The 21,973-nt window shown below is 36.9% G+C and overlaps 1 protein-coding gene across 2 annotated transcripts in view; it reads right to left on the bottom strand.

Moving 5' to 3' along the window:
- Window positions 1-21,973, bottom strand: part of Cntnap4 (contactin associated protein family member 4) — a 287,263-nt gene that overhangs the window by 39,723 nt on the left and 225,567 nt on the right. For both annotated transcript variants that reach the window (XM_036187241.1, XM_036187242.1), the window contains 4 exons: window positions 21,162-21,318; window positions 16,278-16,405; window positions 1,562-1,732; window positions 713-931 (listed from right to left, as the gene is read on the bottom strand). In XM_036187241.1, the coding sequence (XP_036043134.1) occupies window positions 713-931; window positions 1,562-1,732; window positions 16,278-16,405; window positions 21,162-21,318 (675 nt within the window). The remainder of the gene's footprint in view (window positions 1-712; window positions 932-1,561; window positions 1,733-16,277; window positions 16,406-21,161; window positions 21,319-21,973) is intronic.

Raw genomic sequence — 21,973 nt, 5'->3', positions numbered from 1 at the left:
GGATGAAATATAAGATAATCCTTGAACTTCATGGCCCATAAGTTCTGCAAAGTAATTAGCAAGGAAGCAAAGGAAAATTAAACACAGGGAGAGGAATTCCAGTCTGGTGTCCTACAAATGTTGAGTCAACGGACACTAGGGAGACACTATGAAGTAAGTTATCAGAAGAGAGCTGAAAAAAAACAATGGGCAAATAGAAGTGAAGCTGTTGAAGCTGAGCACTGTCTTTCTTTTTTCTTTCCTACCATTGGCCTCATTTTGATGTAAGGTGTACAGGTTGAAGAACATCTGTGGATGGTACTGACTGGCATTACAAGGGCTCCTCATTTCTGAGGATAGAGATAAACATTTCCAAGAACATATTAAAAGGCCCAATGTAATAATACACAAACTGTAACAAATCATGTAACCTCTACATATTAAGAAGGCAAGTATACAGAGTAAGGAAATAGTCACAGAGATACTTGAATTTCTTAACTTATCTCTTTCTGAATATAAGTCATCCCGCTCTAGGATAGAGATAATACCTATTGCATGGATTGGATACTGGGAAGGAATAGAGTACCTGGCATAGGCTAGAACTTGGATTAAAACATTGTTTTGTTTTTGCTGCTAGCTCTTTATTATCATTTTTCAAGTTGGAATTATTTTTATTGTGGCTCATCTCTAGACTTGCAGCATGCATCCAGTGTTTACAAAAAGAGCAACTTACCCACGAAGAGTTGACTATTAAGCTGTAAAAGGACATGACCATCGGTGGGAGCAGCTTGTATCTTTGGCGACAGTTCATCCACCCGAAGTGATGCCTCCTTCATGTTCCTTTCAACTCTCACATGATGCCACTGGTTGTCATTGAAGTGGGTGGGTGACTGCACAGAGATTTCAAAAGGGCCATTCCCCACGTCAAATGAAAAGGTTACTGTTGTGGGTGCTGGAAATATCAGAAATGAGTGTTCTCTTGGTGAGTATTCACTACACTTAAGACAATGCCTCACAACAATCATTGGACACAAGGTTTGCATTAGAAGGAAACAATGGCATTCAGAGAAACATAACTCTACTGATGTGGAATGAGACAGTAAGACACATTTGAGGGTAAAAATAATAGATGTTTTAAAAAGTTCAGCCACTGACTTAATTTTCCATATTGATAAAGATTAAAACTGTTTAGAGAAAGCACAAAACTAGCATCTGTAATTGACTATACAAAATAATTGCTTCATTGACTCAAAGTTTATATAGTTTAACAGCATGAAACATGCATTTGATATTGTGCTATTAATAGAAGACTGAATACATCAAAATAATAAGTGGTTCATTAAGTAATTTAGTAATTAATATTAGTCATTAACTGAAAATTTGTCTTAAATTTTAATTACTTCAATTTAAACTTTTTTTCCACTGCTAATGAATTTATCAATATTTTTTACTAAATTATCACTTAAATTATTTTCTTGTGAAGTAGATTTTCTTTCCCAAGAGGTATGAGCTCCTAAAAGCTAACTGAAGAATTCAGGACTAGATGACTATATCCCAAGACTTTTTTGGAAAGGACACTTACAGCGTAGTTCTATACGTATGAAGTCAGTGATTCCCAGGTTCTCTAAAAACACCCCAGATAGGGCTGTGGTCTTGAAAAAGAAGGACACATCAGCACTGAGCTCTCCATGGAATGTGGGGAAGTGGAGGTAGGAAGCTTCAGTATTAAAGGAAGCTGCATTCCAAAATGGCCCTGTTTTGATAAACACAATAAGAACAAATTCAAAAAGAAAACAATTTCATGCAGTACAAAGAATGCTGTAATCATAATTGTGGTTCCTCCATTTAGCATCGTGCCTGTTTAAAAACATCATTAATTCATATGAAACCAGTTTCCTTGTTAACTGTGTACAGAGGCATGGGCATAGAATGAGAGAGTCTATGGAGACTGAAACCCTGGATTCTTTCCAACATACAGCAGGAAAGCTTCCTACAGAAATGCCCTCAATACAAGAAAACACATCTGCACCCCAAATCCTATCCTCAGCTAAAGTAATATGGGAAGAATCTGATAAACCTTGATTAATTGCTTAATTTTTTTGTTTGTTTGTTTGGTTTATTTTGTTTTTTTTGTTTTTCGAGACAGGGTTTCTCTGTAGCCTTGGAGGCTGTCCTGGAACTCGTTTTGAAAGCCAGGCTGGCCTCAAACTCACAGAGATCCACCTGCCTGTGCCTCCCAAGTGCTGGGATTACAGGCGTGCACCACCACTGCCTGGCCACTTAATATATCTGTATCTTTTTTTTTTTTTTAATGGAGCTGAGGATCGAACCCAGGGCTCTACCACTGAGCTAAATCCCCAACCCCGTATTTTTGTATCTTGAAAGTTTAAACACCTAGTTGCTTTGACTCAAAACATCCCTATAGCAGATCCTTGCAACCTGCACTCATTCCCATTATTGGCCTTGCCAATTTCTTTGTGAGATTGGCATCCTAAATAGTCTCATGTAATTAAAGATCCAAACACACTTTGTCTATGTAGCACAGCTGTTCTTATAAAAATGATTTTTTCATCCAAAACTCATTCCTTGCCTTGCTCATAACAGGGAGGTAGACAAAAAAGCTTCCTCTAAGTGTTTACAAATATTCAATACATGAAGTAGCTGGAAAACGGGGAAGAGTTTGGAATATCAGTGTAGAGGCTGAGGAAACACAGAGACAAACAAGCAAACATGTTGGGGTGGAAGAAATGGCTCAGCAGTTAAGGTTGCGCATCCATCTTGCAAAGAACCCAAATTTGGTTCCATCACCCACATCATGCAGCTCACAATGCCCTAGACTCTTTTCTGGCTTCTATAGATGCCTTGACTCAGGTACTCAACCCAACCCACCCTCAACACACACAATGACATGTAATGAAACCTAAAAAATAAAGTCTTAAAAAAAATCTAAGTTAATTATAATTGCTGTCTAAATACAGTGTATTCATCTTCATTTTCTTTGGTGGATATTTGCAACTTTTCTTTAGAAAAAAATACTTGAGGATATCTACATAGGAAGAAAATTGGAAAATGAAATATAAATTCAAAGGCAGAACTGCCAGGATCAAATCCAGCTGGATATATTGAATTGATATGGAGAATTATCAGAAAAACCAGCCATGAGCCTCAGCGGCTGCCAGCAGGTTCTCAGCACATCAACCAGGACTAAGCATCCTCAGTGTGAAGTCATTTCATCCACCCTCTCATCAAGGAAGGAAATTCTCCCCCTATCTAAATCACCTTCCTACAAGAAGGACAGATGGTCCTCCAGAGTCAGAAGCAGCTGTTCTGAAGAAAGAGTTCATGATGTTAGCTGAGGGCAGAGGCCCAGCTCCCTGAAAATCACAAACGTGGCTGTTTCTACATGCTGCTTAGATGCTGCCTTCCTTTCTTAACTCAGGAAAGAACAGTACATAGGTCTATTTTTGTTTGTTTGTTTTCTTTCGGTTTTTCTTACGGACCTGGCTCAAAAATCAAATTTCTATTGCCTGGGGACAATTTAAAACTGAATTTATGCAGGTGGGAAGAACATTGTCTGTGAGAAACCTGCACCACCCATGCCAAGCCAAGTGAACCTATACATTATCTGAGTTATTCCAAGGTTCTGTCTTGCATCTTTTAATAGGTACGTTGGTACTAGACCCTTGGATCTTAGTGTATGAAAAGATGCACAAAAATGCAAAATGTCAACTTAGGGGTAAAAGCATATCTGTGCTCTTTAAAGTCTAACCTGATCTCCTTTCACAAGGAGTGACATATCGCTTCTTGGCCTTTTGGCTAAGATCAAGGGTATAAGGAGTGACATGCCTTTCTCTTGAAATGGTAGCTATAAAGTCAAAATAAATATGTAACTTTAAAATATGGGATAATTCTAAATATGGTCTCATGCGCTTAGAAAGGGAATGCTTAGGACAGGTTAAATTATGTAATACTTTCATATTATAATATTTATTATAAAATCAAGGATTTATTTGCTGCATATTGTATTATAACTAACCCAGTAAAGCTTTATGTGGAAGACTTCAGGGAATGGTAAAACCTGAAGGACAATCTTGGACTTGCTACTCTCTATACAATAAATGCTCTCAGACTAGTGAAAACACTCTTACATACACAATAATACATTTTGTTTAATTAGCAAGCCCCTTTTTACAAATTCACAAAAGGTGGAGAATGCAGTAAGAACTCTTCATGAGATTAAGAAATTGCTGCTAATGCAAGACAACTACAAAGAAAGCCAAGGCCAATGTGAACACTGATGGAATGTTGTGCATGTGATGCCTCAGCTCCTTATGTTCTGTGCACCCAAGAGAATCTGGGAAGTCTCAGAAAAAGGAGGCATGTAGAGGGGAGCCAGGAAGAGGTAGAGATCTGTAGCAATAGCAGGAAACTGTAAGTCCTTGAAAGAGGATTCTATAAAGAAGGGTGTTGGAGAGTCCCTAAGCTTCACAGGAGATATGAAATATTACATGATTTGTTTCCAGGCAAGTAAGATGCTTTTATAAAACACTTCAGTGAAAGCACAGCATGAAAGGCTAGGCTGAAGAGATGGATCAGTCAGTAAAGCACTTGCCATGCAAGCACCAGGGCCTGAGTTCAGATCCCCAGCACCTATGTATTAAATTCAGGTGTTCATGCTTCTACAATTCTAGAGCTAGGGTGGGGGAGACAGATGAGCTTCAGGTTAAGTGAGAAACACCTTCTCTGAAGACAAGGTGGAGAGTGACTGAGAAAGATACCTGATGTCAACCACTGGTCTCTATGTACATGTGCTCACATGTGAATGAACACATACACACAAACAACACATCAAGATGTACTATTCTACAATATTAATACTTAGTGATAATTAGTTAAATAATAATTAAAATGTTATCTAATTAAAACAATATGAATCAGCAAAAAATGAAAGTTCCTTTTAAAATATTGCATTTTAAACTATATAATATGTGTATGTATATACATGTATATGTACCTATTATAAAATAAGGGCCAAAATACTTATTTACATAAAAGAAGAGCTTGTAAAAGTATCTGGTTTCATGTGTAAGTATTTTTGTAAAGTACCTTAAGGAATTAGAATTTAGTACTATTTAACACTACATGTGCTCTAAAAAGTTTCTAAGCATTTAGTTCTCTCACATGTAGAATAGTCTTTTAAAAAGAATTCTAGAAAAAGTAACATTTTCTTAAGGTTGGGGAAATGAAGAAATTGAGAGAGGAGGGTGATGAGAGTCTTCTCTTAAAAGTTAATTTCATATATATATATATATATATATATATATATATATATATATATATATAATGCTTTAGTACTCAAATGCATCTTCTAAATATTTATGAGCTATTAAAATAAGCTAAAATATAGATTTCTTAACAGAAATAAAACATTAAGATTAATTACTTGTTGCTTCACTGGAACACCAAAACCTATGTATTGGTTTAATAATTCACTGGTACCTCCTTTTAGCACTTCTGCTATTGTTTTCAACAATTTATGAACTTCCATTGAAATCCATATATGTAAAAATGAGGGTAAAGCAAATGAAATCTGTCTGGGGAGAATCACAGTCTGTGGGTTATATATCAGTAGAAAAGAGAGCAAAGCTATTCATGGGTGTTTGAATACAGTAAAATATCTCTTCTGTCCCCTCCAGCATGTTCAATATAGTTGGTATGATTTATGCTTCTTACAAAAGCAGAGCAGAAATTGTCTTTGTAATCAAAGGATTTTTACAAATAATCTGCAGCCTATGTTTATTATTCTTATATTAATTTTATGCAAAAGTAGTTATTAGTAACAAAAAGAAAAGCATATATGTTTATATATACATATATGCTTTAAATTTTTAAGTACACACAAACTTAATTTGAAAGAGGCTGGAAGAGTAGAATATAAGTTTTGGAAGGTGTCCATATGTGTATTTATATTTGTGTGTGTGCATAGCCACAAACATGCATTTATACACAAGTGGCCGAAGGTCAACCTCAGTTGTCATTTTTCAGGATCTTCCCACTTCATTTTTAAAAGGGTCTCTCGCTGGGCGGTGGTGGCACATGCCTTTAATCCCAGCACTTGGGAGGCAGAGGCAGGTAGATCTCCGTGAGTTCGAGGCCAGCCTGGTCTCCAAAGCGAGTTCAGGAAAGGCACAAACCTACACAGAGAAACCCTGTCTCCAAAAACCAAAAGAAAAAAAAAGGGGGGGGGGTCTCTCACTGGAAGGAGGATTCCTGAGGCTCATAGACCAAACTCAGTAAGAGATTGGCCAGCAAGACCCAGGTATCTCATTGTCTCTGCCCCCAGAGGGCTTTTTGGTAGGTGCTGGGATTAAATCAACATGTCCATACCTGAAAAGTTAAGCATTTTCTGATTGAGCTATCTCCCCAGCCCCAGGAATGAAATTTTGATGCAAGTATCTAACTGCTTTCATTCTGGGTACAAGAGGGTGATTTCAGTTTGCTGTTGCTCACATTCCTATGAAGGTCAGAATGACACTGGAAAACGTATAAAGTTGTGTTAGATACCAGAAGAGAGATCCTTCCATAAGTCACATCCTCTATTATTTGAAGCAACATATGTTGAACTATTTAACAGCAGCATTCTAATATACAAAGGAGAACACATATCAAATGCAAAATACATCTGGTCTACCCAACACTAATGCCCTGCATTAGCATATATAATAACGCAATGAACCTTGAGTCCAATTACTCATTTGAGAAAAAGAAAATTTATCAATCAATCACTTATAACCAAACTTAGATATTTAAATAACACAGAATAGTTATTTTGGCAGAAGCAAAATAAATAAATAAGCACAAATTAAGAGCTTTCTACTTAGTGCATGCCAACAAAAATAAAATTCTTTTATTCACACATTTAGTGTCAAAAAATAACTTCATACTTAGAATATTGTCTGAGAATGTTGTTAAAATGTTTAAATACTCTCATGGACTGTAAATAAAAGAACTTGTACCATTTTTCTGTATTTTCATAATATACACTTTATATTAGACCATTGATGTTCTATTAATTACCATAAATGAGCCCTTAAAATACATTTATAGTCAGACACAACAGATTATGTTTCCCATGCTCAGAGAAAACCTTTATATATTAATTAACTTGATGAAGTATTTCATTGACCATAATCACCAAAAATAAGATCTAGTAATTTATTCATATTTATTACCTATGACTCCTGCATATGTGACTTAATTATACTCTTTGTTTGATCTTAAGTATATACATCCTTTAAAGGCCATCCTATGTAAACACATGTTGGAAATAGCACAATGCCAGATGAGAACACTACATGCTAATTTGCAAGCACCATGTATGGCTAATGCTTTATATAAATTCCATGTTCTGAGAGGGTGATTTGGTACCTGCTCTGTTTACAAGCATACAGCATCCAATTTTTTTGTCCTTGAACTTCTCTAAAAACATAAAGCTGAAGAGACATTCTCTAACCACCCACCTTACCTTCATCTCCCTGTTATCACTATCTACACTCCACATCCTCTCTGTACAATCCAAAACTGCTCCTATTCCAAAATTCTCTGTACTTGGTCTTTTCCTTCACTACAACCATGGTATTCTCCCATCTTACAAAACCAATTCTGTAATATTACTGTCTTCCCACCTACTACTAATTTCCCCATTGGTTCACAGCCCACTGTTTTATGAGCCTGTAACTCTCCTAAAAAACAAAACAAAACAAAACAAAACAAAACAAAACAAAACAAAACAATGTCAATGCCACTGATGATCTTCATGTTGCTCAATTCAATTGTAACAATTCTTTCCTTACATAAGCTATCAACATTAACCTAATTGACTATGCTTTCTCCCTGGCTCACTTCCTTCACTTGGAGCCCAGGACACCCACAATTTTCTCCCTTTCTCACTAGTGGTGCATAATTCTCAGTATTCCTTCTTCCTCCTCACCACCTCAGCTTATCACTGTGTGAATATCCCAAGACTGCCACTACACATCTCCATCCACAATAATTCCATTTTGCAGCTGTAAACATATTTATTATATATGAATGTATGTCTGAAGCCTGGACTGCTCAATGTGACAACATTACATCTCTATTTCAAGGTCTGATGACATCTAGGCTTTTAGATATCTAAAAATGAAGCTTCTTGCAATAATTCCAACTTCTTGACCCTGGAAGTCATCTTTCCCATTTCAATCAGTGTCAGCTCCTTGCTTCTAACTATTATATCAAACAAAGTGCCATCATTTTCTTAACCTTTCCTCTTGAAAATGACATCAATTCATCAGCAAACTTTATTAATCCTCCCTTTACACAATACCCACATCACATCTCTCATCATTGAACCATGCTCCAAGCCACTATGATCTTTCAGAATAATTAATGATGTGGCATCACCCATCATCTTGCTTTGATCCTACCCTGCTGAGTCTCACTAAAATGTAAGTCATAACATCCCTCTACTCAAAATTCTCTAACATTTTCCCAGCTCACTGAAGTTGAAAAATAAAGACTTCAAAATCCTCCCTAGTATAATCGCCAGTTTCCTATCTGGTTTTGTTTTGCCATTCTTAATTTGCTCACTATGCCCCAAGCACTTTGTTACATGAATCCATATATTTATAAATTTATATCAGCTACAACCCTAGGTCGGCATCACTGTTCTTGTTTCTTCTTGTTTTGAGACTCTTTCAAGGATACACACAAGTCTTGTTTTCTTATTGTGTTCAATCTTGTCTTTATTTGAATGCTGCCTTCTTAATGATTCTTTAACAGCCATATCACTTAATATTTCCCCTCTTTTGCATTAATTATATTTTTATTGTCTTCACAGCTCTTGTTAGCATTTACCATAACATATACTTTACTGGATTATTGTCTTCTGTTGCCATGAGAATGTAAATGACAAGAACAGGCATTTCTATTTCTCTCTCTCTCTCTCTCTCTCTCTCTCTCTCTCTCTCTCTCTCTCCCTTGCTCTCCCATAGTACATTGCAGATTATCAATAAATACCTATTGAAGAAAATTATATACTTTCCTTTGTCATTGTAGCTACATTTTAAACATGTAGGAAAGCTTAGAATAATTTTTGCATGTTTAAAATTTTATGTATTCTAAGAAATATACTCAATTTTTATTAAATGAATGGAAATAATGCAAGAAAATGGAGAGGTGGAGGAGAATAAAGGGAAGAAGGTGATAAGATGATAATGTTAAGAAACTAGAAAAAGCAAAAATAGAATGAAATTCAGCAATATAAGATGAACAATGAACACTGAAATAGGAATTTATAGAGGATGGGGAATTATCAGACATAGAGGAGCTAAGAAAATTACATTATCTTATGTGTTGAAATGGAATTGATCCCTACTTTTTTCAGTGACTCAGAGGTAGACTGCCAAATGGAAGGGAAGTCTGTCAAATGGAAGAGAAATTAACCAAATAGCCAGTCAATAGCTTGAGCATCTAAATTCTGCAAAGTTATTTATTGCATCCATGAACCTTTGATTATTTAATGCATTATGGGCAGCTGTGTTTTCTCAGTCAACTATACCAGTCAATGTAGACAAAATGAATTTCATAAATTTCTTAGGATAAGAAACTCTCAACAATCTTTTCTAACTTGATAGATTTTATGGGTACTTCTCCCACAAAACTCCAACATAATTGAGAAGAAACACATTTAATAAAATGGATTGACAGACTCAATGACAAAGAAGTAACTAAGAACAAAAATTTAGACCGTTTGCAAAAACTCTTTAAAACACAAGATATGTAAGCCTTCTAGCACATCATATCTGTTCCACAGAAAAATATCAAATGTATAACACTTGGATGCATTTTCATTAAACAATTGCCTTTAAATAGAGTTATTCCTTCAAGCAATCACCAAAAACGGCAAGTTTCCTTTAAAATGGAAAACTTTGTTTGACCTCAGATTTCTCCAAAGTGTTCAATGAAGGGGGAAAAACCAACCAACCAACAAACAAACAAACAAACAAACACAAAGTTGTTCACCAATATCTGAGCAGAAAAAGAAAATATATTAAGCCTAGAGGATGTTTTGTTATTTTTTAAGTGTCAAGGCAACAGACAATCTTCTCAAATTTAAAGAAACTCTGAGAATGAAGCCCATGGAAGCCTTTCAGAAAGAGAATCTGCTCCATAATAAACTGGTCAGCTGGAAAGATAGATGTGCAGCTATGGAAAACAAAATGGCTACATCCTTCAGTGAAGACCAAGTAGGATAAGGTCAAAAACCTGGTAGAAGTCAAAAAGCATGACCCTAAAATGTTACTGTTGTTCCCAAAGGAATGAACCCCATAGGGATGTGCTAGAATTTTTCACTTCTGCACTTAGATGAAAGACCAAGGGAAATGAAAATCTTTGTCTACAAAGCAGCTTAAAAGTGATCATAGGAATTTAGTCATACTATTTAAAAAGAATAATGGAGCCATTTCAAGTGTTCACCAAACAATGAATGGATAAAGGGAATCCTTCTATCTACTCCTTTAATGGAATATTATTTGGCCATAAAAATGAGATTTTGATATATGCTTCAACACAGATGAACTTTGGAATATTTTGAAAACAACCAGCCACAAACCCATACACATTATATATATATATATACATATATAATAGACAGAATAAGCAAGTCTGTAGAGATTTTTTTAGCTAGTTGTATATGTCTGAGGTGAGAAAGAAAGGAAAGTGGCCACAGGTTTCATTTTCAGATGATATACAGAGTTTTCACACTGGCTATGGAGATGGCTGCTCCTTCCTGTATAACATACTAAAATGAAGAAGTACAGTGAACATGGCTGAATTGTGCATATTAAAAACGTGGACTGAGGGGCATGTGAGTGACATCTCAGTAAAGCTGTTGCCAAGAAAGTGAAAACATTTAAAGGCTAAATTGGCTGTGTTTGTTACAAATCCTGAGGTGACAATTATCCCAAAGCACGTGAAGAATCAGGAAAGACAGGACTCACGAGTCCTAGAGGAAAAATAAAGAACAACAACAACTTCTTGACAAGAAAATTCAAGCAGAAATAAATCAAAATAAAAAAAAAATTCAAGAATAGAGAGGCTTTAATGACAGGACTATGGGATAATGCTCAAATATAAGCCACACTCCAAAGAATAGCAGAGCTAGCAAAACTGGTCAGTAATCATTTTTGTTTTCTAAACAAAAACAAAGAAATATAGGCCATAAAACATTCTTTTTCTCCAAGAAGTAGAGACGGTTTCTGTTCTATAAATGAACATGTTTCTGAAAGAGTGTTTCAAGGCTGTGGGTGCCTGCACAAATTTAAGCCAGTCACCATCCCAGCATGAAGTGGATGGGGCACATAAGGCCTACCACCAGCTGCGGGGGCTATTGACAACTGCTGACTAATAGGGGAGTGGGGGTCAGTTTTCTTTACGGGTGTGATCCCTGGTAGGTTGCCCATGATCAAATGGAAGCCACACACCTGGGTAAAAAGGGGCAGCAATAATGGACATGAATTTGGAAGGGGCACATGAGAGGGGTATCCAGAAGTTGGGGGACATAAGGGGTGATGTTATCAAAATACATTTTATGCATGTATGAAGTTCTCAAAGAATTAATGAAACTATAAATACTGGAATTTTGTCAGCACAGAGACTGGGTGTGGGCACAGAGTCCCCTTTTGGGCTCAGGGGTTATTGGTAATTGATAGCTGCCAGGGGAGAAAGCCAGTTGTCCTTCAGGGTGTGGTCCCTTGTCAGTAGTCCACACTTCAGTGAATGGCCACACACCCAAGAGAAGAATGAGAAGCACAACTGGGACTTGATGGTTTTAAAAGAGGGGAACACAAAGTTGGGTGGGAAGGGAATGAGAGTAGGTATGGGAAGAGTTGGAGGGGATGAATATGATCAAACTGCATTGTATGAAATTCTCAAAGGACTCATAAACAATAGCTTAAAATATAAGTAAATTCAGAGCCAAAATAAATTCATGTTCTTCTCTGAAAGCATTTTGACAGTCACCGCCAGGCACATTACAAGCAAATATCTCAGGTAGAAGCAGATGTCCATTGTGCTGTGACTAACCAAAAATCAGAGTTGGTCTTCCTGGATCATTTAAACTACTTTCACCAAATATACACCTCTGCTTATCATTAGATTGTTTCTCACCAATAACTCACAAGCCATCTATAGATTTCTTTAGATGTGTATGATGGATCACTCTCATTCTTCTACAAACCGCTATTTATTGATTATCTTTCATGTCATAAGCAAATACTAGGTACCAGAAACACTAAAACAAATGAGCAATGGACGCCACTCTTGATGGCTCAAACATAATCAAAAGCTGTATGAGAAATAAATCTTTTTAATATATTCAACATTTGCCTCAACAGAGGGCAGAAGGTCTGTGCCCTCAAGAGATCTGAGGAAGGCTTCATTGAAGAAAAGTTTTAATCTTGGTGTTTAAAGAACTTAGTAAAGAAGGGGAGAATTTGCATGAAAATGCATGTGAGGGAGAAAGCAGGGAAGCAAGATGGCCTTGAGGTCCAAGCAGGTTCTTTGTGATAGAGGACTCACAGAACAGCAAAATATTCCCACGATGTCTTTGTGTTGTGTACCCCAAATCACTTGACTTTGTCCATCATACTTGGATTTCGTTACATCTCCTTAAAATTTAAGAAGAGTTCTGGAGGTATTGCAGGGAACACTTGGGCTCTAGGTGAGTACTGCTTCAACCTTAAGCCAACTGCTAGCTTCTAGCTAGGATTCTCAAGCTATCTTTAGAAAACATGCCTTCTTTCTTTCAGTTTTTCCCCTCTGGCCCTAATCCATCATGAACTGGATGCTTTTGTATGACTACAATAAAAATAAAGTGCTAGAAAAATAGAATGAAAAAAACAACAACAGCACACACACATACATACAAAAACCACTATCTCTAGTCCATTTTTCATTACTGCTGTGTTCAACAAACATAAATTTCTCTGTCCAATTGGCATAAATCATTCTATAAGCACACTCCACATCCTGCATCATTCTCATCATTGACTGGGACACAGAGTTGTCAGCCTATGAAACATCCTGGCCTAGGCCATACTAAACATACAGGTCCATAGACTGGAAGCTTCCAGAAGGATGTTAGAAATCTGACACCTCCCAAGTAAGAGCCTATGGGAATAAGCAACAGAGCACTGGTATAAATGGATCTGATGAGGAGGAATTGTTGGTCTAGAGACTGTCAATGGTATGACAAATTCAAAGACATCCCCAAGCTCTTCCTGGGAGGCTGAGGAGACATAAAAGCACAAGGCTGAACTTTCCTCAGCTCTCTGCCAACTGATAAGCTTGGATCTTTCCCTTTTATTATTTCTGTTAGCCCCTTTGTGTTTGACGTAAAAGATAGTTAGGTTTATATTCAGCAATACTTTGGAACTCAGGGCTGAGGTGAAGGTTTAGTGGGTTAGTGGTTCCATGCAAGTGTGAGTTCAGATCCCCAGAATTCATATGAAGCGAGATGTGATAACATGCATCTGTACACACCAACATTCCCATGGGAAGGTGAAGCACAGAGGTGGGGGAATTCCTCTAAACCTTCAGGCCATTTCCTGTCTTATTCAGTACAGAACAATAAAGGAGGTTGAAGGTGAAGACTGACACTAGATGTCCTCTGACCTCTCAACACACAAGAACACACACATACACACACATCACATACATACACACACATATACACACACATACACACATGCATACATACATACACACATATACACACACATACACACATCCATATACACATACACACACACACAAACAAATACACCTCATTAGAACCCTCCTGGAGAACCTAAGAGTTACCATGATGCTAAAATCTTTATCCTTTGATGAGTTTGGTATTTGAGGTATGATTTATTGGCTCCGCCCTATGCTGCATTTTACAATGTCAGTCATACCTTATGTACACCATATGAAATGTTAATCCCTCTCAGGATGATTTTTAGATAGAAATCAAGGACTTCCAGGCATAACTCTACCAGCTATTAATAGTCTCCTAAAGCTGGAAATGACTAAACACTGTATGAACTAGTGAATGGACCCACATTCCATTTGCTTAAACCACAGCGCAACTACTGAATCACAAAAAGATGTTGCTAGCAGCTTACATTCCACAAGTAGGACAACCAAAACATGTCTCCAGATACTGCTAATATCAACTAGGAGAGAACAGGGGAAGGTTGCCTGAATGGAGACTCACTACAAGTAAAAAAAAAAAAAAAAAAAAAAAAAAAAAAAAAAATTAATTTTAAAAAGCATAGACATCATTGTGTTTATATGTATAGTGCATATTTGTGTCTCTCTGTTTATCTTTGTGTGTATGTGTGTGTGCTTAAATATTCAGCAAGAATTTTAAGGAAAGAAATTCTAAGAATTGGGGCTGATGAGCTGGCTTGAAAGTTAGGAGTACTTATTGTTCTTGTGGAGGACCCAGGTTCAGTTTCCAGCACTGTGTGGTTGTGGATGCTCACAAGTGGTAACTCCATTCCAGTAGATCTGAAGTCTTCTTCCAGACTATGAAGACAACAAGAATTAATTTGCTATACACACGTGCGTGCGCGCGCGCGCGCCCACACACACACACACACACACACACACACACACACACGAGGTCCCATGTGCATGCATGCACACAAAACACTCCCACAAAATTAACAAAATAATGATAAAATCTTTCTTTGAAAGAAAGAAAGGAAGGAACAAAAAAGGAAGGAAGGGAGGGAGGGGAGGGAGGGAGGGAGGGAGGGAGGGAGGGGAGGAAAGGAGGAAGGAACAAAGGAAGGAACGAAGGAAGGAAGGAAAGGAAGGAGGAAGGGAGGGAAGGAGGAAGGAACAAAGGAAAGAACGAAGGAAGGAAACCCTAAGAGATGACATTAGTAGTGACCACAGTGAAAGCACACCTGATTCCCAGAAATTGTGGCACAAATAATAAGAAAGGGAGCCTGGCTGGTTACTGCAGTGTTTTGATCTAAGCATGCAGTGACAGGGCAGGTGATATACAGAGGCACTTCTCTGCAGCCACAAAATATCGTTGTACTCCTCTGGTTCATGCTGAGTTTACAACCTCATCTCTCTGCTCATAATTTTTTTCCCTCCAGGAAACGTCCTTATGTCATCTTCATATGATTGTGGGATGGAGGCAAGGGTAAGGCTGATGAACACCAGAAATGGTGGGTAGAATAGCAGTTTTATAGAATGCATATGTAATGTTTATAGGCCAGTAACATCTTTGCCTTTTAACTAAGCAATTCTGCTACGCATCTTCCTATATCTACTGAATGTCGTATCTTTCCTTTTTATGTGGATCTCCCACAATAAAACTGTATTTTAGGGTGTGCTTTTAATGCAAACAAATATTTCTTTCTCTTTCCATTTTAATTTCTGGAAATACTAAGCACATACACAATCAATGCATCTACCTCTAAGACAACTGATTTTGAAGAGGAAGAGGTTAAGAATCTCTATTCACTTTATTTCCTGATGAAAAATAAATATTTAGGTATGGAGTGTCATGCAGTGTGTGTGTGTGTGTGTGTGTGTGTGTGTGTGTGTGTGTGTGTGTATGATGAACTACTTCTGAATTTTAAAATCCTACTTTAGAATGGTAACACATTGAATATACAAAGCAGAAGTCCAATTGTTTGAAAGTCAACTCACACACTTATAAACTGAAAAAGAATAGAGATTAAAGGTTGAAATATGTTTGATCAAACTGACATCTGCTTCTATTGATGTTCTTATCCCACCCCAGGCTTACTAGTAGGAAGTACACATGAATTCTTAACCATTTTTTATAGCACTAATTCTTTCTAAGTAGATAAAGATATGGAAAAATTTAGGAATGCTGGGATACATCTATGAATCAATCAGTTGGGCAGCCAATGGTTTATTTACCTTTCCTGAGGTAAATATGGGAAAGACACTTAATGCCATGTCTCATAATCTGAGTTGAATTCCTGGTACTCACATCTTGGAAGGTGAAAACAGATTCTCTCAAGTTATCTTCTGATCTCTACATGTGCATTGCAGCCCATATGCCTCCCTCCATCCCACACACATCCACATACATACAATGAATGTCATTAAAAATTTAAGGAATACATATCATGGGATTTCTTGACAGAAATAACCCTGTGATAGAAACATGGCACTTAAGCAAAAAAGACTTTCTTCTGATAAGTCCACATGTTGGGACCACTTACTATCTCCTCGGCAGAGCAGAGGTCCCAGTTTATAAGCAGCTTCTGAATGGGGACGTCCTGTATCTGTAATCACTATCTTAGTGACTGGCAGATGTTCTTTATAGGAGAGGAATCCAGTGTCATTGGTCCTAAAATAAACAGAAGCAGCAACAAAATCCTTAAATTATGATGATGAGCAGAATTCTAAAATAAGCAACGATTTTCCTGGCACTTCTAAATGAAGACTTTCCTACTAAGTTTGGACACTGACAAAAAAATTCCAAATGCTTATCTTAGCATACAAAACATGGCAAGATGTTAGTCTTTCCTATAGACATTAAGGTCTAGACTACAAAATATAACATAGGTTAGAATGCAATGTTTTTTTGAGTAGATACCTTTCTCCTGGGTCACTAGCCTGCAACCATTCTAGGGAATGCTCAACCATGGGCTAGTGGCAGACTCTAGGGCAGGGGTAGCCATTGTCTTCATTGTGTACCCATTGCTGAACTCACCAGGATCCCAGGAAGAGTTCCAAACTCATGGTCACAAAGTTGGCCCTAGTTAAACTCAGTGTTCACAAAATAAAATGAAAAGACACGAATGTGAGGAAAGGACTCACTTGTAGAAGAGGTGAGTTGACAGGAGTAGGCGTGGAGAGCAATCAGAATGCATAACATGCACGTATGCAATCTCAAAGAATGAATTTAATTAATAATAAGCAGACAAAAAGAGAAGAGTAGCTATGGTTTTAAATCAGGTGGAAAAATTTTCAGCATTTGATCAATTGGACTTACTGACAATTGGTCTGTTGATTTTTAGGCAAAGTGCTTAGCATTTGTTCTTTTTTTTCTCCTATGATTTAGTTACACTTTGGATTGGTTGTTGTTGTTGTTGTTGTTGTTGTTTTTCTGTTGTTCTTTGGTACGTATTGATCAACTCTACATTCCCCTATATTCAACCCTGCCTTCTCTATTCATTTTTAAGATAAAACTCTGTTCATTGTATTTTACTACTTCCTCAATAATTATAAAATGCATCCATGACTTTTTGCAGTCTACTTATATTTTATATCATGTAACAATGTATAATATCAGTAGCTCTCCATGAGATTGTTTAATACCCCCATACACACAGAAATACACATATAAACTTTTGTGTGGTATTGGGGTAATCTACTTTAAATGTATATTATAAAGTTTGCAATGTAATTAGTTAGAGAATTATATTTTTGTATTTAAGGAACACCAGGTAATTTATAATTTCTAGTGATCTTCATTTCTTCTCAAATATCTGAGTTTTCATCTGATGTTATTTCTTTTTATCCCAGAAAATTTGTTAGAATTATTTCCATTTCAGATGTTAATTTGCCATTCTAAAATGTGCACTCGGTCCTTTAGTATAATTCACTTTCATTTATTTAAATTCCCTATTCACTCACTGTGGATATTTTTAACTTTAGATCTTCAAACATGTCGATGACGCTAGCTTTAAAGATTTCATCTGCAAACTTTAAAATGTTGCCAAGACTTTGTTTACAATAACCTCATTCAGTGTCTTGATTTTATATGGAAGTATACTTTCTTGAAATATTCAATAATGTGTATAGTGTTCTGGATAATGTTGGTAATGAGTCAAGAGATACTCTATTTTTATTGTTCCCTAACATTTTTTTCCTCATGGGTATTTAAGTAGAACCTTATGATTTCATACTTCCCAGGGTTCCTTATGGCTGCCTTACTCTAGGTTTCCAGTCTTCCCTTTCAATTTCAGGACATGGTCTTTGCAATAAAGACGTGAACTTTTTGCCACTCATGCCCTAAACTGAAGGATTTTCAAAGCCAATCTCAGAGATATAACAGGCCAGATCTTTTTCTCCTCCAGCAGCTACTGTGGGAATGTCCTGTTGTTTATTTAGTTTTCTGTCTGTGGCTCTCTCCTTGACCTTGAAATCCCTCCCTGATTCACATACACTTTGAAAGGCCATTGAGGGACCAAAGCAGGAGTTATGCAGCAGACTCATCAAAACCAGCTTTCTATTTTCTGGAAATTACCCTATCTTTCAATTTCCAGTAATTCTGGATTCCCCAAACTCTGCCTTCTGATACATTATGCTGCATATAAAAATAAAAATAACACAGAAGTCCCTTGAAGTTTAGGTCCCTAACAGCAAGACACAACTAATGCCTGCGAAGGAAAAAAAATTGAATCTAGCTCTCATTAACCTTGGTTCTCTTCTTTCAACCAATCCTGGAAGCCCCTGGCAAAGTTCAATTCTGCCATTCTTCCTTCAAACACACACACACACACACACACACACACACACATTAAGCTTTATCATTCGTTTTTATTTTCTGTAATAGGTGTTTTCTTTCATGTATGTAAGTCCACCCCAAGTGTACCTGGTGCTCTTGGGGGTCAGAAGAGGGTGTTGAGTCCCCTGGCACAGGAGATATAGTTATTAGCTCCCAGGTGAGTGCTGGGAACTGAACTTAGGTCCCCTTCAAGAGCAGCAACTGCTCTTAACTGTTGAACCATCTCACTAGTCTCAAAGACTATTTATTTATTACATTTATTTATTTAAACTCTGTTTAGGAAATGTATGCCATGTGTGTGAAAGTCAGAGGACAATTTTCAGTAATTGGTTTTCTTCTTCCTCCACGTGGGTCCCAGGGCCTGAAGTCAGGTCACCAGGTGGCTTGGCAACAAGTACCCTTATCTGGTGAGTCATCTCTGCAGAGCCCTAGATACTTAGTATTGAAATATTTTCCTGAGTCTGTAAAAATGTAGAAAATGTATATGGTTCTTTATCTATAAGCTAAATGGAATATGAAATGTTCTAAACTCTTTTTAAAAACTTGCTTTAATTAGCAATGTGTTGTGAAGGCACATGGAGGTTATTGGTGGTGATTGGATTAATTTTTTTGTGCTGCTAAGTACCATTAATAACATTTTTACACATTTAAAATTATAATTTTCAGTGTGTGAACAATTTATGTGAATATATTAAGAAAAAGGTTGTTGTCCAAAGGGAGTACATATTAGTTCTTACAGAATTCCATACAGTGTTGTTGTTTTTTTTATCATAGTCACCCCTCCCTGCATTTTCTTCCAGACCACTCCCCTTTTTTAAAGTAGAGTTTGGATAAGAGAGATGATATTCTTCATATAAGAATTCAATCATAGCTCTATGATTCCATATAGGTTCTTCTTCTATGTTATTATAAGAGCCTTATATGTATGTATGTTTGTGCATACATGCATATATTCTATACATTCATGTACACAACCACACATATAGCATTATCATGACCATGATGCTTGACAAGGAAACAAACAACATTTACATAATTCAAATAATGAATTCATTTAACAGCAACTGATTGCTGAAATGCATGTACATCTTACAATCAAACCAGCCATATTCTCAAATCCAGATTATTAACACATTAAAGTGATGAAAACAGGTGACAGAAAGTTGGACATATTTACCAACATTCCACCATCTAGGCTCAAAAATCATTGGGACAAAGAGGCAGAGGAGTTGATGTAAAGGAAAGAATATGATCAAAATATATTGTAGGAAAAACATTTTAAGAAAAGAAAAGAGTATCACAGCCAGAGGGTGGAGAGGAGAGCTGTGAAATGTCATCTGGGTGACATGGCTATTGGACTTAGAGCAGCTAGAGTGACCCTGCACAAGGTCAAGCCTATGGACATTCCAGCATAGACTACAGAAGAGCACACACTGTGGCCTTGGGGAGCTCTCATGAGGCTCCACCCCTAACTGAGATGCTTTTGGAGGTGACAGCTAGTTGAGGAAAGAGAACCATTCTGGATGGGAAGTGTGGCTACTGGAAGATTGCCCATGTTCTAGTGGATGGCTCCACACCCATGCATATCCATCCCCACCTATGCAGATGCGCATCCTTGCATATCCATATCCATGCATATCCACACCCATGCATATCTACACCCATGTATATCCACACCCATGCATATCCACACCCATGTATATCCACACCCATGCATATGTGGACAATACCAACTGGAAATAAATGGGTTATTTTTAAAAAGAAGAAGGCATGAAGCTGGGAGGGGACACATGCAGGGACAGTCAGGGCGAGTTAGAGGGGAAATTAATCTGATCATATTGTATTGTACATAGCTGTGAAATTCTCAGGGAGTAAATTTTAAAAAATAAATAATTGTATGCAGGTCTAACTGCTTAATAATATAAAACAGGCATGTAGAGTAAAGAAGTGTGAATATAAACATTTAAAATGTTCATTTACAAATAACATATAAGAGCAATATACTTATAGAGTCTATGCTCAAATACAAAATATTCATTATTTTTAAGATAAAGAGAACACACACATAGGTTTTATCTTTTCTTCTTAGAAAAATACTTTACATTTTCAAATCCCAAATGTTATAGATTACCATTTTGAAGATATTATCCATATAACATTTGCTCTTTCTGGCATATTTTATCCTTTAAAAATATAAAGAACTACATGCTAAAATCATTGCTCAGAATTATAATAATTCAAAATCTACAAATTTGTACTTCAGAAGTTTGCAGCCTATATTGATGTTATGTGCTTTGGCAACTGGTTACATAGCACTGTTGAAATGCTGTTAACACTGAAAAGGAACTCTGGAGAATTACAACTCTCAGGTCATAGACACCTCTGTTTTCTTGTATGGTAAAAATAAAGTAAACAAAGTACGTAGTCCTCTGTTGAAATAGTCTCTGAAAGTTTCCTATCTTAGCCTGTAGAATTAGAATCACTGTACCATGTATCATCAAGACATAGTTTCATCTAGTTCTTTCCTCAAATTAATGTTTTTATCATCCACCTAGGTGTATACCTTTGACATAATTAAAAGGAAAATTACCATTCGCTCCGATCCGCATCGCAGTTGCAGTGATACTGAGCATCTATGCAGTTCCCTTCAAAGCCACAAGTGCACTTCTGAGGCACAGGCATGGAACCTCCCCAATAGGTCTGTGTCTCATTGGTTCTTCCCACCCACCAGCTCCAAGGGCTTCCATCTGAAAGACAAATGAGAAGGATGGATCATCCTCTTCCATCTTAGAGCACTGTTCCTTCTTCATACGAGATTAAAAGTAAAAGTGGAATGGAGGAGTGAGATGAAGGGAAAGAGACAGAGACAGAGAGAGGGAAAGAGGAAGTCTTAGAGACACAGACAGAAAGTGACTGATAATAATGCCCTTAACACTGTAATTGACAGCATTTGGGAAGAAACTATCTTTACAAAATACTCGGTTTTAAGTCTCTTTTAAAATGTCACTTTAAAAATATTTATGCATTTATTCTTTATATCTTTGTGCCTGCATGAGTTTACATGCATCCTATGCATGCAGGTGCCCAGAAGGGGTCTTCAGATCCTCTGAAACTGGAGTTACAGTACATCGTGAGCCACTTTATGAGGGTGCGAGGAATTGAATTCAAGTCTTCATTATGTGCTCTTCACTGCTGAGCTGCCTCTCCACCCCCTTATTTCCAGTCTTAAATGAAATGTTACATTGTTCTTTGACTAGAAACCATCAGTCCACATTTAATCATGAGAGAGAGAGAAAGTTCTTATTTAAACCTTGTTAAAAATAGTCTTTAAGAGAAATTGGCATCAAAATATAAACTGTGGTAATTAATATAGTGAAATAAAATTGATCCTAAATCACAAAA

The sequence above is a fragment of the Onychomys torridus genome, chromosome 5, assembly GCF_903995425.1.
Source record: "Onychomys torridus chromosome 5, mOncTor1.1, whole genome shotgun sequence".
NCBI classification, from domain to species: Eukaryota; Metazoa; Chordata; class Mammalia; order Rodentia; family Cricetidae; genus Onychomys; species Onychomys torridus.
The sequence above is the reverse complement of the archived record's forward strand: the minus strand, read 5'-3'. Positions and strand labels throughout refer to the sequence as shown.